At 37.4% G+C, this 26,384-nt stretch overlaps 2 protein-coding genes and 1 pseudogene across 4 annotated transcripts; 2 read left to right on the forward strand and 1 right to left on the reverse strand.

Moving 5' to 3' along the window:
• Window positions 1-2,773: 2,773 nt before the first annotated feature.
• Window positions 2,774-6,004, forward strand: LOC131795472 (uncharacterized; annotated as a pseudogene).
• Window positions 6,005-6,669: 665 nt separating this feature from the next.
• LOC131795490 (uncharacterized) lies at window positions 6,670-13,524 on the forward strand. Of its 2 annotated transcripts, XM_059113075.2 has the most exons (4): window positions 6,670-6,891; window positions 8,301-11,566; window positions 12,230-12,562; window positions 13,219-13,524. In XM_059113075.2, the coding sequence occupies exons 1-4, from the start codon at window positions 6,819-6,821 to the stop codon at window positions 13,237-13,239; spliced, it is 3,693 nt and encodes a 1,230-aa protein (XP_058969058.2). In that variant the 5' UTR covers window positions 6,670-6,818; the 3' UTR covers window positions 13,240-13,524. The 2 variants fall into 2 exon arrangements, with proteins under 2 accessions (XP_058969058.2, XP_058969057.2); XM_059113074.2 differs by having other exon boundaries at window positions 12,230-13,524.
• A 69-nt stretch (window positions 13,525-13,593) lies between these two features.
• LOC131795422 (uncharacterized) lies at window positions 13,594-25,629 on the reverse strand. 2 transcript variants are annotated; one of them, XM_066171061.1, is made up of 13 exons: window positions 25,426-25,629; window positions 25,192-25,353; window positions 24,836-24,954; window positions 23,288-23,323; window positions 22,704-22,739; window positions 22,297-22,332; window positions 21,709-21,750; window positions 21,120-21,161; window positions 20,825-20,887; window positions 20,243-20,284; window positions 18,698-18,846; window positions 17,642-17,844; window positions 13,594-16,660 (listed from the first exon to the last, which is right to left on the reverse strand). In XM_066171061.1, exons 3-12 carry the CDS (start codon window positions 24,915-24,917, stop codon window positions 17,668-17,670), a joined length of 705 nt encoding a protein of 234 aa, XP_066027158.1. In that variant the 5' UTR covers window positions 24,918-24,954; window positions 25,192-25,353; window positions 25,426-25,629; the 3' UTR covers window positions 13,594-16,660; window positions 17,642-17,667. The 2 variants fall into 2 exon arrangements, with proteins under 2 accessions (XP_066027158.1, XP_066027157.1); XM_066171060.1 differs by having other exon boundaries at window positions 25,192-25,629.
• Between the last annotated feature and the right edge of the window lie 755 nt (window positions 25,630-26,384).

Below are 26,384 nucleotides of genomic sequence, written 5' to 3' on the forward strand. Positions count from 1 at the left end.
CCAAAAAATAAGTTTCGTTTCCTTCGGTCTTCTTTTACAAATTCTTCAGTTCGATCCTGTCTTCACTCTGCAGCTTATAGTCCACATCAACAAGGTGAGTCCCTGGGATATCGGACGACTGCAATATAATACAAACCAACATTATTTAATTCGACAAAATTAAAATGATAATAGTGGTAAAGCGTTAAAAATTATGGGAATTTCGCTCCACCTCCAGATCACTGAATTTAACGTCTACACTTAACGATCACCACTAGTAAACGTACCGTACGTACGGGCCACAGGTGAAATTTTTTACTCAACTGTGTGTTGGTTCTTCTTTTGAAACAGTGATCAGAATTTAGCGATGACTTAAGATCAACGTACTCATTCACCTGAGGAATGTTTTCATTCTGAGTCAAATCTAGTTTTTGGAGCTTTGTGGTCATCGACATGAAACCGGAAGCTGAATTACGTTTTCGAGAACCTCTGCAATATTCAACAAATATTGTAGCAATGTATTTTGACTAGCATGGAATCGATAGTCCAATAATAATTATTGTCTGAAGTGAGGAAAGATTTCTATAACCTCCTAAAAATCTAAAACAAAGCATTTTCAAAAAGATAGTATGTTGTTTTCGCCATTGTCTCTTCTATCAAAGAACTGTATTCATAATAAAGTATGGGGTTATAGACAAGGAAATCTCACTTGCGGTCGAACTAAGAACATTTTCCAGGAAAACAAAATATATTTGCGCAGTCGATCTATGGGTTACTATACTTTTGACCTTTTACCTTTGACCACAATCCATGTGATTGAGTTCTGACTTGCAAAGATTATTTGAGCTGGGCAGGCCTTTTTTTGCGGAGCCAAACAGCCTGAAAATACGGCTCTTAAACAAGGCGACTGACAATACTCGAAATTATGGAACTATTATGGGTGAATGGTTTGCATGCTTCGTGCCCTGTATTTTCTCAAATACTGTTAAAACATTACGATCCTCATTTTGAGGGAAAAAAATTCGTTTAATATTCTTACTTGGCTTGCAAAATAACAGGAGAGTTGTTCTGCATTTTTCAGTTATTAAAAGGGCAACGCATTAAAGAGATACAATTTGTGCAAAGCAGAGAGCCGTGTTTGCGAACATTCCGATCATTCTTTTTTAGTGACATGGCTTTGCGTCCATAAATCCTCTGAGGAATCATTTGCATATCGTTTAATTACTTTTCTTCATGAAACAAAATAACGCATGATCTGACTCTAAAATTCTGGCTTTTGGCCTGACTCAGCCTAACATGATTTTATGCATGTCTAAGATAGCAGTCACATACACAGATTAGAAACCTGGGTAAAATTTCCGCACAGCCCCATACTATTGTAAAACAAATCTGTTTTCCTAATAGCAATGTATTGTTTTTGTCATTGTTTTCTCTATCCAAGAACTGAATGCATAATGTAGTATGGGGCTGTGCGGAAACTTTACCGCGAAACCTGTTTCAAACAACTGGATTCAGATGCTTACCTTTACGTAATTGTTTCCTTTTTCCCTTTTTATTTGTTAACTCCCATGCTTGGTTTACAAGGCCTCATCCATATTCCGTCACCTACGTACGAAAGAAGGATACAACACCGTCTTTTATTTCCCGAGGTTTGTCTTCAAGGATTCAATCATTGAATTGAATGTTAAATTAGAAGAGCACTCACAGAAAAAAAAAATTCTCATCTATTCAAGATTTCTTTAACTCCTATTCAGCAAGAATCAGTCTTAACATCTCATTTTCAACTTCGGTTTGAATTTCCCGCTGGACTGAAGCAATTTATCGATAAAAATTCTCTTTCAATATGTTCCCAGAAACCTGGTATCGCTATCAAACGAAGATATGAGTGTGGAGTTGCTTGTCGCGAGCGCAAGTCCGAAAAATTCTAACTATCAATTTACAGTCTCCTTGCTAATTCGTTAAGCGCATTATACAAGTTAACCAGTTATATTCACTCCTATCTTACCATGTGTTCTGCATTGAAAGGGAAAGGCTGTTGGTCCGAGTCAAGTCTCCAAGAAAAGAAGCAATTTCTCCTCATTGCTTCTGTCCATGTTTAGACGGAAAACTTGATTATCTGGCGAGTGTTTTCTTGTTCTTTCTTTCCAACGACGAAAAACAGTTCTCACCTCGAGGAAACAAAATATGGAAATGAGTTGAAAGGTTTCACGTGGAAATTCAGCCTTGAGGAAATATCTTGGAAGCGAGGTTGGCGTGAATTTGCATCCAAAGAAGCTTAAATAAATTGCATGACTTTTGTGGCAATATTTCCTTATTAAAGTTGATTTGCCCGCACGAGAAAGAAAAAGGGGTAAAAAATGCCAGTGTTAGGAAAAGGAACAAATGGCAGAGAAAAGACATGGACAAAGTAAGGAGAAGTACTCAGTAATTCTGCTGGATATTCTACCAAATTCTATCCAAATTGCGATAAGTAAAGATTTTGCGGAGGACCTAACATCAAAAACTAGCGTACTTACGGGCTACACTACCGGATCCAAATTGCGAAAAATTATACGATGGTAGACCGCTTCTTTGTTATTTCAAATGTTTAAGAGAGCCTTTCACCATGATTTGCACTGAGCTGCAACTACCCACCGAACAGTTTTTTATTTTCTTACTTTCCATTTTTGTTTTTAGTTTCAGTTTGTCCCCTTGTCTGCTTCTTCAATGGCTAGTTCGCATTGCGGACCTATTTAGGGGACAGTCTGGCACTAGTCAACAATAGTTGAAAAGAAACTAGCACTAGTGACGGTACGCCTGTAACATTGGAACTTTTTCTTCGAGGGCACTTCGTTTCCCCAACGTTGAAGTGTGTCTCATTAATCGATCGTGATCCACAAGCCTACCGTTATAATGCCATCAAAGTGCCCCGTTTGCCACAAAGAGGCAGTTGATGCAGAAGGAGGAGAACTAGTTTGGAGAGTAGAGTTTTCAACTTTGATGTTGATCGTCAAAATGGCTCTACCGCCATGACAGCTGATGGTACGGCAAAGTTTGATGGACGTTACGATCTGCCAAGTACGGTGAGGCAGCGATTACTCCAACAGGCGACATTTCAGTATCTAAAAAGCAACTTCAGAAGTTCCTGCGTGAGCTTGCAAAGCGCATGAATCTTCCAAACGAAACTGTAAAGGAAGCAAAGGATTTTCTCTTAACCACTGTAACATCAAAAAAATTAAATCAGGAGAAACTCGACACATAAGTCGTCTCAGAGACATTCTTACTGCGAGTTGTCTGTTCATCGTTTGCAGGAGGAATCACATGCAGATAAACTACAGACGTATGGCGGAGATCTCGCAGTGTAACATGTTTAGTCTCGGTAGATCGGTGAAAATCATTTTAAAAGCTCTTGATCTTCACCTGGAGCCGATTGGAACTGCGTCGTCGCTGGTACGTGTTCTTGCACAGTTAGACATTGAAGATAAGTCTGCCGAGAAAACCTAATTTGATTTGTGTCACATTTTTAAGCACTTCAGTCTGGCCGGCGAGAGAAATCACTTCGCCTCTGCTATGGCTGTGGTTCTTATCGTACTAGAAGGTAAAAAAAAAATTACTCCGCGTAAAGAAAAGATCGCGGAAGTTTTAGACAAAAATCCTGTGACAGATGCCCTGCTGAAATCACAAATGAAGAATACCAGAAGGGGTTTGGTTGAACTGGCAAAAGATGTACCCTGGATTCCAAAATCGCTTAAGAACACTGCCATTGCTAGATGTATTGATGACATTGTTGATTTTCACAAAAACTGCGGAAAGATGTATTTGTCTACAGTTAAGTGTTTGTATATGAAGAGGAAATAACTTGCAAAAAACAATCACAAGAGAAAGATACAGATGGCAGAAGCATGCATCAATAAGGAAAAAACACAACAGCCTTATAGCTCAGCTGTAGACAGTTCTTCTACTAATGACACCCTGGCTCAACCTTCAGGTCCAAGCAGTTCTTTAACTAACCAAAGTAAGGATGGAGGTGTAACAGGGCCAGCAGGGTAATTCTGCAAATGCTCCAGAGTTTAACAGCAAAAGTGAGCTGGATTCTAATGATGCCTTGATAAGAGGCCTGCTTGGGAGTAGCTTCTCTGAGGAAGAGTTGATGGATTGTTGATCTTCAGGGCACTTCTGACCCTGAGGGGGAGAGAGAGAATCTGGATGAACTTGATATCAGAGAGTCTAATATGCATCATCATTTGAAGTCTGTTGCTGAGGTGGAATGAATAAAAAATCTTAAGAAAGATGACTCTTCTACAGCAGAAGAACAAAGTCAGTAAAAATCAGACTAAAATAATCAGGGAAACTATCTTTGGAAATATATTTCTTGACACTTTTGTTTTAACTTACACCCCACTCACATCAACACTTAAAAATGTTTTAAAGCTGTTTTGTCAAACATAGTGTAAAATTTGTTTCTTCCTAGAAGCTGCTTATATCAATATTTATCAACTTCAAATGTAGCACAGTGAAAATACAAGTTAGTGATTACTTGAATCCTATGGAAAACTCAGTTTTTCAGTATTTTGTTTCTGATTTTCATTCAGTTAAACCTGGTTTAACTAAACATGTTTTGGTGGTGTGAATGGGTATTAGTTTATCAATTCAATTCATTGTGCAGCAATTATAACTGATAGATGATAAGCCTTGCTCTGAAAATTTTGGGCCAGTTATTTACTAAAGTTTAGCTGTTGTTTAACAAAACCATGTTCTAAACTACCTTGAATTTGCTGAATCTTTCATCTGAACATTTATTTTTGTGAACAGTGTCAAGGAAGCAAGCAGTGGAAGGTCATTTAGTAAATGAAAACAACCCTCTTATAGAGAATATTTGGGGCCCACTGCTTGCATAAAACCATGGTTCATGTTAGACCTCACGTAAATAAGCAGCCTTTTGTGTTTAATATAAAACTCCTAATGGCCATGCGGCATTTAGTCATAGTATTACTGTGTTTTCCTGAACATGTTTAGTGTATAGTCCTTTTAGTGCTGAGGGAATTGTACATTACAGATTACAACACATGAAAACCTTTGAAGGTTTAACCCTTTCTTTTTTTAAATTAAATTTTTCATTTTTACAATTTCCAATGAAAACAATTCCTCAAGTACAATCACATGATTGCCAAGAGAAAAATAAAGTAATCAAATGAACACAAAAAAATCACAGGGTTTTTCATTAGGAGAAACAGTGACATTATCTGTAGTGAACCTTGCTTAAAACTGTGAGGTTTTTGGTTGGAGCCCTGGGTGACCAGGGGGATTAGGGTTAGGTCTACATATTTTTTTTGGTTCCATTCTGTTGGTTTTAATCCCATTTCCCACTGGAAATGATTGCCAAATATATTTCTTTCACTACAGTGGACAAATTTGCATGTAATTTTTAGCAATTTGGATTTTTGGGAAATGTTCCAGGTTTGATCCTCCTTTCAAAGGTCTTTGTGTTGTTTGCTTTGATAGACACCATACTCTCACCAGACCTCCCCCTACTTGGGAATACATGTGAATGCTAGGACATCATCAAGGACATTTGATAATGGCAAAAATTTGCGAAAATCATGAAATCCACCAAGCTGATTTTCCTTTGTTTGGGGGGTAACAATATTTAAAAATCTATAAATCTATAAATTAAATCACTGATTTATATTTACCAAACCTCTTCAACTTTCTAGAAGTTATGGATTATGACATAGCAAATATTTTATTCGAGCATAGCTACTTGCCTGTTAGGTCAAAGTCTGTGGCCTCTTACAGTCCCAATTTTTTTTGCTGCACACTTCTTAATAGGAGGTCCTATACACTTTGCATTATCAGATATATAAAAGTTTTTGTCACATAAAAAACAAAAAAACCAAAGAAAAGAAATTTGCCATAGGAAAGTTGATCAATGATTGTTAACAATCAAAGGATGAGGTAAAAATAGAAATTGCTTATGTAAATAAGAAGTACTGTAACAAAACAATCCCTGCAGGTGAAAAAATTACATAGAATTTGCAGAAAATAAATTCTTAAAAAGTCAAAGCTGCAACAGGATTTAAACCCTTGCTTCCGAATATACTAGTTGTTCAGAATTCAATCTGAAGAGAAAGACAAAACTTTTTAAGATTTGATCTTTAAACAATGATACCTGGCGATCTGCAATGTGGGAAAATTAGTGGCCCTGGATCTTTTGGGTTTCTGAAAGGCGGCTGGTAGAGGTGGTGGTCAAGGTTGCAAGAGACTCCCCATAAGAGAAAACTTGAGTTCTATACCAATGGAACAACACGGCTTGTTCCTTAACGACAGTGAGTCACTAATGCAGAACAACCCTACCACTCGAAAATTAAATTTTTCTCCCAGCTTAATATTAATCTATCATTAAATAATGAAGCCCAACGTACAGTAATTGCTAATGGCAACGTTTCTCTCACTTTTCCATTCATTCAATTTATTCAAATTTTTTATTTCTGTTATGACCATAAAAGGAAACTTGGTTTACACAAAAGATCTTTAATAATTTTTATTGGTCTTTTTGAATGATCGTCATCCCAGATTACGTAATTAATTATAATGTATGCGAAGACAAATTTGTTCTGACAAACATCAATTTTGTCTTTGAACTATACACCTCTGGGGTTTGTGGAGAAAAGTACCGTTTAAAGGTCAGCTTTCGTTGGTGGCTACCCCGCACAGAAGACAGGTGAACCAAATACAATAGCCTGTTCGGCGTGGAAGTTGAGAAAGCTGAATTATTTATGTTGTGATTTATTCAGCGATGGTTTAGCCTCGGTTTTGCAGCGGAAAATTCGGGGAAAAAGATTATTTCAACGTGAAAGAAAATGTGTCAATTTGCCTCGTCGACAATTGCTTGGATTTTAATAACTACTTGGAGGTTCTTTCCAGCAGTTCTTGGTGAGTTACCTTCTTGGCATGATAATTTCAAGAATTTTGGAAATTTGTTCTGTTCATAAATAAACCTTTACTTTGAATCAACTTTAATTTCGAATCGTCAAAATAGAGATTTTGGAGAATTCTGTAACTTTTTTCAATGTTTAGTATATTTACAATTTTTGGCAGCGCTGTTAATACAATACTCGCCTCTGTCAGTTAAGACTGATCTGCCATGTCTACAGCGTCCTGCATAAATTCGAACATAATTAAAAAAAAAAGTTTTTGTAACATAATTTCCTGAAAACTATTCGGCAGCACGACTTTTTGAATTCCGAAAAAATCATTGTTCGAATAAATGGGGGCGAAAAATTAAAGTTGGAGGAAGAAATTTGATGGAAAACATTTGCATTACCAAGCGGTGTTAAAATTGAAACTTTGTGCGATTAATTTCAAGTTTGACAGGAACACGTAAAAAGCTGTTTGCTTTGTTAATGGCAGAGTACCGGTTGTTTACCATTACCATCCGCTTGGAATAAGAGTTTATTGATTGATTCATGAGCCTTTAAGCGTCTATGGTGCTTTGAATTAAGCATCTCTTATTTAACTAAAATTCTGTCGATTAGTTCATTGCGAAGTTGTCCCGTGAATGTAGATTTCTAAATTCATGAGAACGTCAATTGAGTGCGATTAATTTCGCATTTAATACGCGAATGTCAATTGACTGGCGTGAAGTTTCAAATGAGAATGATTTCAAACAATTTATTCTTTATGATCTAGGCCGCAAACCTGTCACGGAAATTTTGCTTAAAATAGCAACATATTCCAAACAATGTTCTACAGCTACTTTTCAGACATGTCGCATGACTCGAAACTTTCTTCTTTAAGATGTTATAAGTATAATCTTAAGAACAACTCACCTTTTAGAGTCGAGCTTAAAATAAAACTGCATATCCATGATCGAGAAAGGATTTCCACCAGAAAAATATATGAAAATAACGAGATAAAACCGTTAGATGCAACTTTCCTTGAATGACAGATCTAGACTGACCTCTGTTCTAAGTGATGTTTTCAAGCAGCGTTTGATCTTTCTTTCCTCTAAATCAAGTCTTGACATACATCGGATAATTATTTCACAATAAAATTTCTCAATGACTTTAAGGTGGCACTTGCTTATAATTTATGTTTGACTCGTGCAGAAAGGCATGACTGAGAAAAAGAAACACGAATGTAAGTGTCAAAAGCCACGATTGACAAAAGAATGTTTTCCTCTCTCACTTTATCGTCCACCATGAAAAAGAATTATGTGAAAAGTTTCCCTTAATTTTCCTGGTTAGTCAGTATTTTCCGGAAAGGTGCGAGAAATTTGTGTCGTAAAATTATTTCGTAATCCAGGCTATAATTTAACTATTTTACTCTCAAATAATTGACAGGTACTACGTTGCTATCATCTCAGACAAAGGTACAAGCAACACTAGATACAACACAGAAAGCGGTTCAAGCAGCCCTGCCTTGGACTCGACAAACCTCATCATACGTCAGTATAATGCACAGCCAGTCCAAAACAGATCTAATTACATCTTCTGTGAGCGTTGAGCGAGTCAAATACAATTCCACGCTCCTCTCAACTACGACCGTAAAAATTACCTCATCTCAATTTTTCTCTGACACCAAAGCTTCAGGGTACTTCAACCCTGCAGAGAGCCTTCAAACAAAAGAAACCCAACATAACTTACTTGAAACAAAAACTTTATCTTTCCAAGCCACAGGTGTTGCAGTATCTCACCATGGCCAAACTCCCTTCACAGGTGTCACTGTGTACCGAATAGTTCCATATAATGAATCATCCACTAAAATCTCTGCCCTTTTTACTGGTACCCAGGCCTCAAGATCGAGTTATTCGTACAATAAAAGTAGCGTGTATCTATTATATCAATCAACTAAAAACGAGGCCATCTCCTCGATGCCAAATACTTCATCAGATATAAAGTTGACCAAAACCACACGTGTTACATCGGGAAAAGGTGTCACAGCGTGTCCTAGTATCACAACTCTCTTATCCACATCTGTACATGTGAGCCCGAAAGGAATCTCCGCGAATCTGATAACTTCTCCTGACAAGATTACCATCACTACCTGCATTTCTCAAAATCTTCATGCTACAGAGGTGACATCATATTTTGTTCAGAGTGGTACAGGATCAGCTTCATTTTTAGTTCAACCAAGTACGTCAGCGAAAAAGGTAACCACTCTACAACCTTCGACAGCTCTTCTGAATGTCAAAGCCTCGACTCCTCAACCATTGAGCAATACTGTAGGAAGGACATCCTCCTTTTCCCCCACTGCTGTCAAGAAATCTCCTCCTGTTAACAGCGAACACTCTAAACAAGTCACAACCACCCACAGGTACCATAAGACACCAATCACAACACGTCCTGGAATGTCGTCATCCGTTGAAACCTCCGGAAAAAGGCTCGATACTCTAAACACTGGCAGTGTGACCGAGAAAAGCCTAAGTATTATAAACACTGGCAGTGTCACCGAGAAAAACCCTTATACTATAAACACTGGCAGTGTCACCGAAGAAAGCCTTAGTACTATAAACACTGGCAGTGTCACCGAAAAAAACTTTAATACTATAAACACTAGCAGTGTCACCGAAAAAAGCCTAAGTACTATAAACACCGGCAATGTCACCGAAGAAAGCCTCAATACTGCAAACACTGAAAGTCAGAACACACAGCAAGTTGGTATCTCGGGATCTGCCTCGCCTGACATAATCTCAACCAATACTTTAGAGTTTACCTCAAACACTTCTCATCAATCTAGTACTATTTCATTCCCGAAAGCCACATCAATATCACCGAGTAAGATGCTCACCACAACATCATTGGTTGCTCACAGCTTTCCAAAGTCTCGTACGTTGAAACCAATAACCTCCACTTCTTTCCTCTTCAAAAGTTCGCGTAAATTGTCTAAATCAGCCACACAAACATCGTCAAAATATGTTTCAGTGACTGAAAGCAACACAACGATTCTTCCTCGTTATCTCACAACAGCTGCGTCTATTTCAACAACAGATAAAACATTAACTTCAACTAAAAGACCATCATTGGGAAGCAAAACCACGCAGATTGAGAAGTCCAAGATTTCTACTTTGAATTCAACAAATATTGGTGAAGCTTCAGTGTTACATACGTCTTCTACGCCGTATCTGATAAATGAATCATGTGAATCACCAGAAGCGACATTTAGCAAAGCCACTGTACTCTCCTTACAACAGTCATCATCTCCAAGCACTGATGGGCAAATTATGTCCAATAACACATCACATGCTGGTTATTCAAGCATCCTTACTTCAATCGTAACCTCAAGCCGTAAATTGCCCTCAACGCCAATTCAATCAACACAAACTTTGACTCGTTATTTACAATTCTCTACACAAGCGATGACAACGAGGCTTGTTACAATCCCAACCGCCACGCCTCTGGGTACACCACAGCTAACGACCACTGAAAAATACTCCTCAAAACAAAGCAGTAAAAGCATATCAACTGTGCAACAAAAGAGGGCATCGACTCGTCAAAACGTGCCACTTACTAAAACTTCAGTATATCCCTCTCCCTCCTCCATGCTCGTGTCTGCATTTAACAGGAGTACATTGATCCAAAAACCGTCAATGAGCCACCGACCGTCATCATCATTATTTCTGCCAAAAGATAGTACAACTCAAACCGTTGTGATTACAAGCCAGATAACAGCTGTTGATAAGATCACATCATCATCGTATTCGGCCTCGACTAGTATCTCAAAAGTTTCACAAAAGCAAAGTGTGCCTTTGTCTGCCACGTACAGTTCTAAACATGGGGGTTCTGCATCGTTCGTACACGAACCCTCGAAGAGGACTAGTCCGGCGTTGACGTCAGTAACTACTTTAAAGCTTGAATTATCAGAAATGAATTCTGAGGTTTCTCGATTTTCTGCAACGAGTCTCCACCCCATTGAATCCACTAAATCGCTTGAATCAGTAATTTCATTGATATTTCCTGGTCACTCAAGTTTGACATTCTCTCCTAAAACGACCGTGCTTACGTTAGAAAACACCCGGACTCAAGCTTCTTCAGAACCTCAAACAGCTCAAAAAGTTACCACAAAGAGTTCACAAATCTTTATTAATACAACAACAGTTGGAGCTGCAACACCTGTATTAGTGACTTCATCCAGTGCCTCGACACAAACGAAACCACCGCCCGAGATTCCAAGTCAGTTCGAAGGTCGGATGATTCTAGGAATGCCATGGCAACCACACTACGAGTATCCACCGGGATCCCAAACACTTAAAACTACAATAAAAGATAAACTGACCAACGCGCTGAAAGATCTTGAAGGTTTTATTTCAGTTCAAGTTCTGCGTTTGTGGGAGAGCAGCGTTGGCGTCGATTTTATTGTGTATGTAAATAAGCAAGCCACGGTGAACGAAAGTCTCATAGAAAGAACACTCGTTAAGGCAAATAGTACAGGTGTTTTAGACCTGCCTTTGAAAAGCCTCCAAGTGAAAGAAAAGGACGCTCCAACCACACAGAACTTACCCACAACCAGCCCTACAACACAGGAAAAGTCCATCGAGCGATGGGTCATCATAATCATCATTGCCAGCATTGTGGTATTCTTGCTGTTGATTATCATATGCATATTAGTGGTAAGTACATCGGGAGACCAGGTTTGTTTCCTTATCCTTTGGACTTATCGTCTCACATTATGGCATTTCTTACCTTCATGATTGAAAAAGTTTTTGCATCGGTAAAATGTTTTTTCCTTCAGTTATTTCAGAAACCTGTAGGCACCATTTGATGCAATTTGCATGCAAAGTTTTTCTTAGACGGGCGAGTACCAAAGTGTAATGAACAGCAGGATAATATAGTCCACCAAGTAAAGACAGTGGCTTACATCACTTCGCCCATCATCTCTCTTACAGATCATTGTCTGTAGTAACTTACACTTATAACCTTCCAATCCTTGTGAACAAATTCATTCAGTTCCTGTAACATTATGACATAAATAGCATGTGATGTTTCTGGTAGTCAAAGCAAGAATTCGCACCTTACTTGGTATAGATCACCACAGTCGTTAAAATAACCATGTTTCTATTAAATTCTAGAGGTCAGGATCTGATATACCTTACCTCGCCGGAAGTGATTAACATCTGTATGAATGATGGGTTCACCAAATAGTTTTTGTGGAAATATATGGTTAATAATGACAAATAATAATAATAATGAATAATAATAAAAATATATATTATGTGGTGAATTATTAGGACTTTTCGTTATGAAATTTCTTTTTTCTAATTCTCTTTTTCAAGGCTAAAATTAGTAAACAACGAGGTGGTGTGCGTAGAAGTGAAAAATACGAGCTTTCAAGCTTCAACAACTTCTGGTATTCTGAACAAACAGAGTCAGAGACAAAACTTGTGGTACTGAAGATGCAAGAACGAAAAATAACTATCCAAGGCAGTCAAATTAACCACGGGTACAGGAATTCTCGCGAGGACCTAACAGCAAGCGAAGCTGTACAAGTACAATCAATTAAAACTAAACAAATCTCTGGAGACCCAGAGGCATTGCAGTCCTTCGCTAATGGAAGTAATGATGGTGGCAGTGAAGTAACAGGAAACTCACGTGCGAAGGAAGACCAAGTAAGTATCTGTGTACATCATTTGTGATTGAAAGGCAATCATCATCATTGGGGATAAAAATGCCTTTCAAAGACCCTTTCCAATTTCTTTAACGAATTTCGTATAGTAAGAAACTTTAACCATCAACGCCTACCTTCATGCGCGAAACAAGATGCACAATGCAACACGACAGAATCACATAAAGAAGCTAAAAACGTGGTACACTCGCGCCCTGAATCAAAGGTAGAAGGTAGCATATGGAGTGAGTTACCAACAATCTGTTACCAAGCAAAAGTTTCATTTGGATTTCAATTCCAATTCCTCTTTTGCCTTCAAGCTATTTGCCTGTGCAAAGATACGTAACCAATTGTAAGGTCTCTCTAATTTGGCTCGCATTTTTCGGGAGAAAAACGAGTTTTTAACTAAGAGCGCGCATTCTATGCTATCCTGTGCCGATAGCATAGAATGGAATAAGTTGTCACTAATATATAAACTTTACATTGCATGGTGATATATGTAAGAGGGTATCAATAAGGTGAACCGTTAGCCCTTAAAACGGCCAAAAAATCTTTAGCCGTCAGGCGTAAAAATTGGACAAATGGAGCCATCACCCCAATGAGACTCTCCTATATCTTTTTTGATCTCATGGAATTAAACACCATGACTTTTAATCACAGGCCGTTACCTCGACCGACTAAGGTGGTGTTGATCAAAATTAGAGCTGGAAACCGCTACAAAGATGGAATTCATGGCCGAGTTCTCCAAAATTGCACGTAAACGAGGAAAAGTAAATCTAACAGTCGATTATAAGTGGTTCCAGCGTAACTACCGTATTTGCAGTTTAACCGCTGCTATAGAGTGAGTTAATAAAAAGAGAAAGATCTGTGTATCGGTATCTGAAATAATAGCGAGTCCCTTTCAAATCGAATTTCTGTTAACTTAAACTGAAATCAAAATTTGTCCACATCTTTCTCAACCACAACCGTAAATGTAGATCTAATTTATGTAGAACAAATTGCTAATATAAATAAAATGAACAATGTTCACGTGAGTACTAGAAAGTATGTTTTATTGCGAAATACTGACCCACTAAAACAAAGCCTTTTACGACTTAAAAGGCAACTAAATACAATGTTAGAAAACTTTAGGAGTTACCTCTGACGTAACTACAAGCGAGAAAGACAAGACAACTTTACTTCTCTTCACTTTTTCAAAATCAAGCAGGGGAAAAGTAAAGTAGTAAATACACCTCATGACAATAACTCGTTCTTGGATAAGTAAACTACAAAAATCAGTTTGCTTTTATTCGTTACTTGAGCTTACTTTACCGAACACAATAAGGGAAATCTTAATTAAACTTCAATAGCTACTCAGTTAAGATTCAATTTGAAACGTTAAAGGTTAAGAACCGAAGTACACGTTTCACGTTATAAAAAATTTAAAAAGCTTTACCTGGATCAAGTCTAACCTTGGTCATAACCTAAAATCGGTAATCACGTTCACTCAAAGGAATATTTGCAGAGAAATTTACGACAAAATCATAGAAAAAGCTGTTTTGACCAAACGAATGCGTAGTTCTGAGCCTAAATGCTCTTTATCTATAAACGTTTCTTGAGATCTGACAGTTTTTTCTTTTTTTTACCTTTTCAAGTACTCTTCATCAAGCAATGCCCCCTTAGCGTAATAATCCGAATAAGCAATTTGTTTGATCGTAAGATCTACCACTAGTATTACATTCAGTAGACTAAACGCTAATGTTTGCCTTCTATGAAGTCAATAGAGTACACACGGAATATGCTCCCTACCAGTGTAAAGTGTCTGTGATAACGAAGACAATGTTATAATGATACCGACGAGGGAGAAGGGGTGTGAAATAAATAACCCTTCTAAACCACTCAAGAGTACATCATAAAAAGACCAATATTATACATCGATGCAACACTAAAACTCTATTAGCTATTTACACAATACGGTTCCCATTACCATCAATATACAACTGCTACCCTGGCAACGAAAAATGTTACCGTGATGATGCAAATTAAATATCTCTAATTCTGCTACTGGCTGCCAACCTACAGAGTTGCAAGGCAACATGACTTCTCTTTAGAATCCAAGGGCGCTTTCTAATTCACAGAAATGATCGGTTAGACCATCCTGTTGGTGTTATCAGTTTTGTTGCTTCATCGTGGAATATTCTCACGAAACACGAGAGACTTTCGATTGTACACGTTAATACAAAAAATATTCTACAATCCCTTTGGTATTAGAAGCACACGAGAAAGCGTATGTTTCAAGTAGGTTTTACGCTTTGGGTGTTCGAGAATCATTTACGTCGCAAGCAAGAGTTGTTTAGCCAGAACTTCTCTATGGAAATGTCCTAATTCTGTGACCGCAAGGCAAAAGTGAATGACTATGTATTAATTTGCCAATTATGTATCTCTATTCTGCTAAAATTGCAAAATATCCTCATATTATAATTATCAATATAATCTGATATAAACTCTCTATAAAATCATTTCTATTTTGAGCTCACTTCTCTCATAATTAGATCGGAAGAAAGATTAAAAACTTTCTCCGAGTATTATTTTAAACACTTGGCAGTTTGTTTTCGAAGGAAACTGAAGTCAATCACCGGCTAAAACGAAAAATAATGCGACGAAACTTCAAAAGCGTCATCTATAGTTTCAGCATTCCTAATTTTTCAGTTAAGTCTACAATATGCTGAATAAATCTTTTTTTCTCCCTATAAACACAATTCTACATAATCAAAGGCTCGGAGAGGATTTTCTTACAAGAGGTCCTGCGCAAGTATGGTACTAGTGGCTAGGGGCGTGGAGGTTGCTTGTAAAAAGTTATCACAAAATGCCAAATTTACGTCATAAAAAAGGTAGGAAACGACTAGACCCCAGAACTCCTACTTAGCCCTTGATTTAAGTAACAACGCCAGCTCCCCTCGGCTCCCTCTCGTGGCACTGTCTTCGCTCACCTAATTCTATCAGAAAATGTTATTGTAGAGAAAGTTATACCAGCGAAAGTTCACCCCAGTTGTTGTACATGAAATCTCACAACGGTATCTAGTCAACGAAGAGCTACCACCTGATTCAACTCCGATAGACTGGATGTAGTGGTGAGAGATTAGTTTTTGTAAATAAAAGACGACGTCGTCATGCAGGACGTGGGACGGGGAGAAAAGTCACCGTGTACGCACGTTTGTCATCCCGGTACGAAACTCGCGCTGGTGTGTGTTTCTCTTGTAAATACCGCCTCTAATTATATACACTGCTAAGCGGAAGAAATTTAGTTGAGTGACGATAGTAAACGTGGTTAACTTAACGTCTGCTTAAAAGAAATTACGTAATAAAATACCATATATGCAGACAGCCAATAACCAGCTACATAAAGAGTAAAACAACCATTATATCAATAACTAATTTAAAACCTCGTTAAGAAGCACACTGCTAAATTACACCGAGCAACAATGCATATACAATTTCACAATTACCTGAAAGCTTTCATAACAATAAATACCGGGTTTCTTAACATAAAATAAATCAAAAACAACAGGAAAGACCTTAAGAATCAAAGAATTTATCACTCATTAGTATATACCACACGAGTGAATAGTGCTTTTCGCACGCGCTGATTGGCTGTTTCGGAAGTGGTTAGCGAGTGCTATTCACTTCCATGCAGCCAATGATACAAACGAATCGCAAGTCAAGAGTCTAATTTCCGACCATTTTTCGTTATATTGACAGAAATACACTTATTGTTAGGTTTCTGTGTGGTATATACTAAAGCAATTATACACCCCAGTGTCAGTGAAGGTGCTGGATATTTACCTCCACTTCGGTGAATAACTGTTAAATATGGAATCGTAAAATATTTTGAACGAAGCTCTATACAAGGGGATTACTACCCGTAAATGAATATCGACGATTCTTCAAAATGATACCAGAATGGTTGAGAAATTATGAAACAGTGAAAGAAAGCTTTAAGATACGAATAAACAAATACACATTGACCTCGATGCCCGTCTACATCAGAACAAAAAGTTTGGAGGCTTGTTGATGTCCTCGGCTTCCACTGAAGGCTCGGTTTTCCTTGTGTTTTTTTTCCATTCTGATATAAAATGACAAATAGATACAGTTATGTCAAAAATGCAGTATGTGAGAGATTCAGTGATTAAACGTTAGATTTTGCCATGAAACAAACAAGAAGATACGCTTGAGAAATAATACTGAAGGGAAGAGAAGAAGGGGAAGTGAAAGAAATAGGAGGTAAGGGAGGAGAGGAAAGTAGGAAGAAAAAGAGATTGGGTAGAAGGTATTGGGGTAGACGGAGACAAAGAGAGTGAAAGGAAAGGAAAAGGAAAAAAAGAAATGGGTGGGAATTAGAGAGAATACAAGTGAAGGAAGGAAGAGTACAGGGTAACAGCAAAAGAAGATAAAGGGAGAAAGAGAGAAACGGAAGACGAAGGGAAGGTGTGGAAGGGGAAAGAGGAAAACAGGAGAGAGAGAGGGAGACGGAGGAAGTAGGACATAAAAGAAAGCTAAATGAAGGAGGGAGGAAAACAGAAGGTTAGGAAGAAAAGGAAGGAGAGAATGGTAGAACAAAGCGTGGGCGAGGGTAAGAATATGACAAGATAAAGGGAAAGAAGAAAATAGTGAGGTAGGAAAAAGGAGAGGAAGGAGAGTGAAAGGGAGAAATCAGAGAGGGAATATTACTGGTGGAAGGAGGAAAACATGGACAGAAAAAAGGGAAGGATGAAAACAAAAATGCGACACACCAACAATAAAAGGGAAATGAAAGAAGAGGAGGGAAGGAAAGAAGGAAAGACACCAGAGGGAGAGAGTGCGAAGTGTGAATAATGCTGGCTTTACGAGAGAGGGACAGCAGATTAAATCGATGAAGGTCAGAGTAAGAGAAGGATGGATGGAAAGGGAGGAAGGAATAAGGAAAAAAATTAAATTGGAGGAATGAAAAAGAAACAAAGAAAGAAATCTCACATACTGCTGCCAGATAATGAAAATGCTAAGAATGATAATGGAAATTTTTTTATATGCATTATACGATTTTTTTTTATCAAATTCACTAACTTACCCCTCAGCACAACTACCATGCCCGCTTCACGCTCTTTTGTCGTTGTATGGCCTGTTAGAAATACCATTTGTTGTTTTCACTTCCGAAGCGCGCAAATTTCGTTCCCACATGAGAAGATCGTCATTGCTTCGTATCCATTCGGAATCATTGATCGCCATGCGCTGTGGGAAGTTAGTTTTCCTCTTCAGCTTCGTATACTTACACTGAAAAGTGAAAACCACGACTGCTCATCGATATGCTTTTGTATGTCAACTTTTTCCCTTGGGTATTTGTTAATACCGGTTTACGGTCGTTTCGATACAAAAACGTTTCGATACAAAAACGTTTCGCTACAAGTCGTTTCGATACAAACGGAATTCAATTTGATGCATCAACAAAGTCGATTCGAAGCAAGTGATTGAAGTTGTATCGAAACGACTCTCTACGTGTTATTAATCGACTTTATCGGTGTATCGAGTCGACTTGTATCGAAACGACTTTGTATTTGAACGACTAGTCTCCTTATCGCTTAGCCTCTATACTTTAGAAGTACTGCTAGTTTCGACAATGCACTGTATTTACTTGTGAGTGAAGGTTACTGTTTGCGAGTCAACATGGGCAGTGGGAGTCCTCACGGAACAAAGTAGCTGGTCAACAACGAACGAAAATTAAACCAACGACTTGTCTGGGCAATTGCCAGGTACGTAATATTTTACAACTGATGGAGACTTAACCAATACCCTAGGTTTTTTAAATGTCATTCCCTGGACGCAAAATTGTTGGTGTAAATTTACTGCGTGGAACTGCTAGTCGAAAAAAAAAAACTAAAAAGGGTTGCGAAAATAGAGGAAATAACCACCATCTAACTTGATTGATAAACAACTTCCTGTCACCGTTACCAGTAGATGTGAGAGGAGTGCGGTTAATAGAACATAGAAGCTGCTCAGGGGTTTCGAGGGGTCGAACGATTTTAAAGATCAAAACAAGAGAAGTTAGAGATTTATCTTCAAAGTAAATACAATGACAACAGGAAATGAGTTAAAATTACATGAAATAAATCAAATAAAGCCAACTCACGCAGAAACAGATACAAGCGATGAAGAATATGAGTATCAAAGCTACGGTGGCCACCACAATTATAAATATACCCTTGGGTGTGATGAAATGGATGACCTTATCCCAGATTTGTGTTCCTTTTGTTGAACTTGTTGGAGTCGTTTTAGGCGCTGAAGAATAAGAAACAAACTCAATGACAATATGTCAGTAACATGTCATAAAGGTAGCTACCAGAGGTGCATTTTAAACAATGAACTGAAAATTTAACAATTAGTATAGACCACACAAGTGAATTGATCTTTCCGCGCGCGCGCTGATTGGCTAGTTTAGAAGTGAATAGTAGGTAATATTCACCGCCGGTCAGCCGATGAGGCAAAATGGCGCGTCAAGAGTTTCATTTCCGATTATTTTTCGGTATATTGGAAGAAATAGATTTATTTTTCGGTATCTGTATCTCAATTATTCACCTCCACTTCGGTGAATAATTGATAACAATTCCATAAGCGCGCGTTGGATCAGAGACGGTAATTAGCCAACGAAATGAGTGGCGCCGAGTTGGCTTTGACCACTCTTGTATCCAACAAGTGCGAATAGCATAATTGTTAATTATTAAATTTTATCAAATCCTGAATGTTTGGATATTCGGAGCTTTTTCAGCTCCGCAACAGTTGGCGCAATGCATTTCCATATAAGGAGACTCGGAATATGGGCTGATAACCGGAGCTGGCTGAACCAATCAGAATACTAGAAATGTATCGTTGTTACTGTTGTTTTCAAAACGTGGCTTCCGCCTTGGAAACCTGGGATGCTCTTCTTTCGAAAAGCCTTCATTAAAACAAGGTTGTTCGAGTCGTCATAAGTCAAACGTTATTGCCCTGTGGCACTAGGGTTCTGCTGCACTGCATGGTTATGTACATTTGTCCTCCGGATGGCACAACATTTAACAAAAAGTACATTTTCAAACTGTAATGGCAAGGTGGAGATTAATACAAAGGTGCATCGTTGATTGAGAAATAATTCGAGCATAGAAAACAAATCAGACTAAATCGTCTCGCCATGTTTTAGAATCGCTATGTTATGCGATAGCTTAAGCTCATTTTCTGTCAAATCTCTTTGCATGCGCAAAACATTGTGACCTTATGCGCTGTGATTTATTTGAGCGCGGTTGTATCCGCCCCCTTTAAAAGTCAGATCTAACCATGAAGTTAATTTGTATCATCTAGTATTCACTAAAGACTAACGCCACATGATTATGTTTTCGAGAATCCGACATGTAAAAAAATACTTGAATAAAACGATTACATATGAGAGGAAAATACAATCAATATGTTTAACCCTTTCACTCCCATGATCTCTTTAGAAATTCTCCTTACTGTCTGCCAAACAATTCCTATGATTTCGGTTCGGAGAATTTGGTATTGGATAATTTAATATTCCCCTTACTGATATTTTTCTTTCTTCTCATCACTAGTCTGCTTGACATTACTTTGATATTTTAAGGAGAAATTCTGTCTTGGTCACTCATGGGATCGAGTGAGAGAGTTAAAGGCCAAAATTCCATCTTACCTGCTGTTGTTATGCTCGAGGATGTAACAAGTTTGGTAGATTCTATGAAAAGGATTTGTTGATGAAAATAAGTTAGTATGAATTTCCCTAATATCACTGAGGACGAAGAGGGCTGGGGGAGAGGAGGAGGCTGTGTCCCACACCGTGAATTGTTGATACCTCAACACAATTTGAAGTCATTGAAAGTTTTATAAATGACCTTTGATCACCCTCAGAAGATGAGATATTTGGCTAGCATGGAATACGGTATTGCTGCCGCGTGGGACGTCATCCAGGATAGCGAACAAGAAGTTGTAATGGGAATGTCTTTTGATTTACAAAAGAGAGTGGAAATTTGTACTAATGAACGAAATATTAAAGAGTAGCGAACAAGAGGCATTTTCCCTGAACTTTCTCTAAAGCATTATTTTGAGAAATAAGAACTATAAACCGAGCTCGATAAACTGCAGTTGTTAGAATTAGACTATTTTGCAACTGAGAGGGGAAATAACTTACAAAGTGGCATTACCCACTCTTCTACGACCGAAGATCAATTACACAACAAACCTAAGAGGGAACTTTACACCTAGCTTTCGTCTTTACCTGGTACAACTGTAGTTGGCGAAATCGATCTTATATCATTCGTCTTGGCTGACGTAACAGCGACTTCAAAAACATAAGAAAACAGAGCAACCTTAACATGACGAAAGATCAACGGTCCGAAAAGGGAAAGGTAGATGAAGGAAAGAGAGGGGGGGAAAAAAGCGAAGAAAAGAAAAAAACAAGAGAAGAAGAGTGTCTTAACAGTATATATATCTACAAAAGGAATTTAAGTGCATTATTCTCATAGTTACGCTCAGGTAATGCAAGAGATCGAACAACAACAAAAAAAACTTACCAGTATTTGCCACAGTCGTTGGGGTTGCATTTGTCGACAATGCTAAAGATAAGAATAAACTTGTGTGATGATAACTTATATAGAATTTCATTAGCTAAAATAGCAAAACATACGCTATTCAGCTATCTTATTTTCGTACTCCGTCGAACAGTTATTTAACGGAAAAAGGAAACATATTCATGAAAGTTTTTTTCTTTCAAAATAGAGGTGTACCACATTAAGGTCGTGGTAATTTAGCGATCATGCTGAGGGCGCTTATTGATTAAATGTCGTAAATCCAAAACTAAAATAATTAAAACGGCCTGTCAGATGAAACATTAATATCACGAGGATCCAATAATAATTAAAAGTGACTGATGAAAGTAACGACTAAATGCGCGGGAAAACGCGGGTGGCAAAGTTTTGGAATGTTTTAGATTTGCATCTGATTGGTTGAGATGATGGAAAGACATTTTCCTTTACCAGTCAACAGTTTCAACAGCATATAGATCTACAAAAGGAATTTTTAAAATCGCTTAAAAGTGAATTATTCTAATAGTTTAGCTCAGGTAATGCAAGAGATCGAACAACAAGAAGGGAAAAATCATACCGGTACTTGCTGCAAACTTTGTGATTGCACTTGTCGCTATTACTAAAGATAAGAATAAACTTGTGTGATGATTACTTATTAAGAATTTCATCGCCTAAAATAGCAAAACATACACTGTTTAGCTATCTTATTTTCGTACTAGAATAGTTGTTTGGCGAAAAAAGGAGACGCATCCATCAAAGTTTTTTTTTCTTTCGAAATAGAGGTGTACCATTGGTATATGACGTGGTAATTTAGCGATTATGCTGAGAGCGCGTATTGAAAGAGTGTCGTACATCCAAAACTTAAATAATTAAAACGGCCAGTCAAATGAAAGATTTACATCACGAAGATCCGATAGTAATTAAAAGCGACTGATAAACGTAAACAACTAAATGCGCGGGAAAACGCGGGTGGCAAAGCTGTGAAATATTTTAGATTTGCATCTGATTGGTTGAGGTGATGGCAAGACATTTTCCCCCACAAGTCAACAGTTTCAACAACACAGAGATCTACAAAGGAATTTTCAAATTTAGTTTACAGTGAATTATTCTCATAGTCTAACTCAGTTAATGCGAGAGGTCGAAGAACAACAAGACAAAAACTTACCAGTACTCGCTGTAGTCGATGCATTTGCACTTGTCACTAATGTTAAAGATAAGAATAAACTTGTGTGATGATTACTTATAAGAATTTTATTACCTAAAATAGCAACAAACGCGCAGTTTACCTATCTTAATTTTGTACTAGAATAATTGTTTAGCGAAAAAGGAGACATATTAATCAAAGTTTTTTTCTTTCAAAATAGAGGTGTACCACAGGTATATGTCGTGGTAATTTAGCGATTATGCTGAGAGCGCGTATTGATTGAGTGTCGTAAATCCAAAACTTAAATAATTAAAACGGCCAGTCAAATGAAAGATTTACATCACGAAGATCCAATAATAATTAAAAGCGACTGATGAACGTAAACAACTAAATGCGAGGGGTCGAACAACAATAAGACAAAAACTTACCAGAACTCGCTGTAGTCGATGCATTTGCACTTGTCGCTAATGTTAAAGATAAGAATAAACTTGTGTGATGATTACTTACAAGAATTTCATTAAATAAATAGCAACAAATGCGCAGTTTACCTATCATAATTTTGTACTAGAATAGTTGTTTAGCGAAAAAGGAGACATATTAATCAAAGTTTTTTTTCTTTCAAAATAGAGGTGTACCACAGGTATATGTCGTGGTAATTTAGCGATTATGCTGAGAGCGCGTATTGATAGAGTGTCGTAAATCCAAAACTTAAATAATTAAAACGGCCAGTCAAATGAAAGATTTACATCACGAAGATCCAATTATAATTAAAAGCGACTGATGAACGTAAACAACTAAATGCGCGGGAAAACGCGGGTGGCAAAGCTGTGGAATATTTTAGATTTGCATCTGATTGGTTGAGATGATGGCAAGACATTTTCCCCCACAAGTCAACAGTTTCAACAGCACAGAGATCTACAAAGGAATTTTCAAATTTAGTTTACAGTGAATTGTTCTCATAGTCTAACTTAGTTAATGCGAGAGGTCGAACAACAACAGGAAAAAAACTTACCAGTACTCGCTGTAGTCGGTGAACTTGCATTTATCGCTAATGTTAAAGATAACAATAAATTTGTGTGATGATTACTTATTTAGAATTTTATTACATAAAATAGCAACAAATATGCAGTTTACCTATCATAATTTTGTACTAGAATGGTTGTTTAGCGAAAAAGGAGACATGTTAATCAAAGTTTTTTTCTTTTAAAATAGAGGTGTACCACATGTGTAGGTCGTGGTAATTTAGCACCTATACCGAGAGCGCATATTGATTGATTGTCATAAATCCAAAACTTATATCAAAACAGCCCATCAGATGAAAGATTTACATCACGAAGAATCAATAACAATTAAAAGGGACTGATGAACGTAAACGACTAAATGCGCGGATTCCCCCTCCCTGTATAATTTACTTTCCATCATTTTCGAACTTTGTTCAACTAATGATGAAAGCGCATGCTTCCATCAACTTTCAGGAATCTCTCTTTGGGTGAGTCTTCTTAGTTCGGAAAGAGTAACACAGGTTTTAAAGATGTCACGAGAACCCATCTTCATTTTTTCCAGAGGTTAAATGTGGTGATTTCATGAGATGCCGGTTTTTCTACAAAACTGTCTGAACCTATTGTCATGTAATCTGACCGCCCGTGGTGAAGACGAACTCAGAATTAATGTCACATGAATAATTTTAAGAAGCCTCAATCATGTGATATCCATTTATATAAGCAAAGGCCACTCAGTTACCCTCTTTAAATATTTTTGATGCGAGTTATGTGAACTGGCTCTAATCTACCAAGTCTCAGCTAACTTGTAAACCTCACGTGAAAAATAATATTGATATATTGCAAGGTTGCCGCACACGTTCATGGGGCCTTTTCTCGCCAAAACACAAGAGAAATAGACGCCAAATGAAAGTTTCAATTTGTTTATCTAGCTCCCGTGGAAAAAAAAAACAAAAAACGTGTGTTTTTTTACAGACGGATTATTCTTCTTTCAAACAAATAAATCGCAGTGGGCTGGCCGTGATAACATTTGGGGATATGAAAGTTCTAAAGCAATCAAAGGCCCGACCCTCAACGAGATGTCTGAGAACATGGAGAGAGTTAAACGCTTTTTAAGCCAATAAACCATGGTATTGCATCTTAATATCTGATGTACAGATGAAGAGTCTTCGTTTGTGTTTGTGTCACAAAAAATAAATAATGGTTTACAGTTTAGTTACTTAATCATTAATTAGAAAAAGGAGCATATATGAAAAAAAGATGTTTTAAAATAAAGTGATACAGGAAATAAGTTATTGTAAAAGCATAAAAATTCTTAATTTTACATATCGGACCCCTTTATTGTGTTACTTCCGGGATAAAAATATAGTATTCAAATCGATTTAGTATGGTCATTCGACTGGAACCATACAAAACGTGTAGCTATTTCGAAACTTAGACGTTCAATGCTCGAGGCATATCAAATCAACCCCAGAAAGAAATCATTTAAATGTTTTTATGACTGAATGTACACCAATCTAGCGGATAGAGAATTTTTATTTTCACAGCAAAAGGCCACTTACTTGTAGTTGTACCAATTACAGCGGACAAATAGTGCATAACGAATACAAAGACAATGAGAATAGACGGTTGAGTTCGAAGCATCGCTGAATTCAGTGCTTTCACAAACTGCTCCTCGATTCTAAAGGAATAAAAAACTGTTTAAGTTAGTGCGAGAACGTGCCAGTCGAGATTATTGTATTATCAAGAGGAAAATATGGCGATAAGGTGATTACTCTTCGCTTAACATCGCAAAGAAGCGACGTTTCTAGACAACAACAATACGCTTGGGAACTTAACTCATCGACAAAACCTCGATTGTAAACTAGACTGCATTCAGCAAGAGCTTAGAACAGAATATTAATAATTCAGTGCTTACCTTTCGCTAATTCCAAGCACCAGCAAAATGGCCGCTCGCAAGACTTTCGTCACAAACCACTGTAGGCTTTTGCGAGAAAAAATTTATGGCTGATATTAAATGAAATTTAATCCGCAAGTCGTAACAAAACAGCAACACAGGAAATGAACGGTCCAATAGCAGCTGTTGGTAAAGGTAACGCAGTTAGCAGTCGTGGGGAGATCCGCATAAATCTGCGAGAACAAGCGTGTTTACCTGAGCAATAACTTTCACGTTGACGCAAAAGGCATTTGCCTATATAAACAGTTCAAAGACAATTAGGCGAGCTTACGCATATTGATGTTTTACATACAAAAGCTATGTCCCTCAAGAGACTGCATTATGTTATGCCTAAAAACTGCATTTCTTCAAAGTTTGATCGCAATCCTGACTCGCCCGGATCGATTCAATTTTATATTTTCAGATTATTTTAGTTGCTCACATGCATTATTCGAAATGTTTTTTTTTTTTTTTGGCACGTCCATGCGCTTTTAGTGGCTGTCCGAAATGCTATTATTAGTAATGTGTTTGTTTACATCGAAAATTCAAAGATAAGCTCTATATTATATCATTCTCTCACCGGTATAAATATAACGGAGCCAAATGAACTCATCACGTACAAGGAAAGAGGAAACCGATATAGTAGACGCCGTGCACAATACACCATTTCTAAAAATAACAGAAGGTCAGATAAACCTCTCATGGGTATGAGTGTGTGGAAGGAAATGGATAAAACGAGAAGATAAAAAACTTCTTATGATCTCCGAGTGTTTTATCTGTTGCTTAATTTTACGGTTTAATATTATTTTTTAATATCTAAACTGAAAAAGCAAGGCACTAGTGAATGAATACGTAACTATTTTGAAGAGAAACTTATAATCCAACAATCATATAATTATTTATTTCTTCATTCATTCAGTTTTATATGTATTTATCAAATCATTTTTCTTCATACACCGACTTTTCAGTTTACTAATTCAGTTAATTTTTTGTTTATCTGTTCATTTATCGGTGAATTAATTCGGGAGGAAACTTCAAGAATCGAGGAAGTTGAAGGCGTGGAGTGTTAAGAAAACGAGGAATGGGAAAAAGAAACCAGGACACCCGGAATGAGGTAATAATGCGTTGAAACATGTACCGACCAGAATTAAAACCTATATTAGGGACCTTAACGC

The sequence above is a fragment of the Pocillopora verrucosa genome, chromosome 8, assembly GCF_036669915.1.
Source record: "Pocillopora verrucosa isolate sample1 chromosome 8, ASM3666991v2, whole genome shotgun sequence".
NCBI classification, from domain to species: domain Eukaryota; kingdom Metazoa; phylum Cnidaria; class Anthozoa; order Scleractinia; family Pocilloporidae; genus Pocillopora; species Pocillopora verrucosa.

Coding starts and splice junctions, on each gene's coding strand:
- LOC131795490 (XM_059113074.2), top strand. CDS start 6,819: ATGTGTCAATTTGCCTCGTCGACAATTGCTTGGATTTTAATAACTACT. Junction 6,892..8,300: donor GTTCTTTCCAGCAGTTCTTG/GTGAGTTACCTT, acceptor AATAATTGACAG/GTACTACGTTGCTATCATCT. Junction 11,567..12,229: donor TTATCATATGCATATTAGTG/GTAAGTACATCG, acceptor CTCTTTTTCAAG/GCTAAAATTAGTAAACAACG.
- LOC131795422 (XM_066171061.1), bottom strand. CDS start 24,917: ATGCTTCGAACTCAACCGTCTATTCTCATTGTCTTTGTATTCGTTATG. Junction 20,888..21,119: donor AACGACTGTGGCAAATACTG/GTAAGTTTTTTT, acceptor ATGTTTTTGAAG/TCGCTGTTACGTCAGCCAAG. Junction 20,285..20,824: donor GCCAACTACAGTTGTACCAG/GTAAAGACGAAA, acceptor TCCTTTTCATAG/AATCTACCAAACTTGTTACA.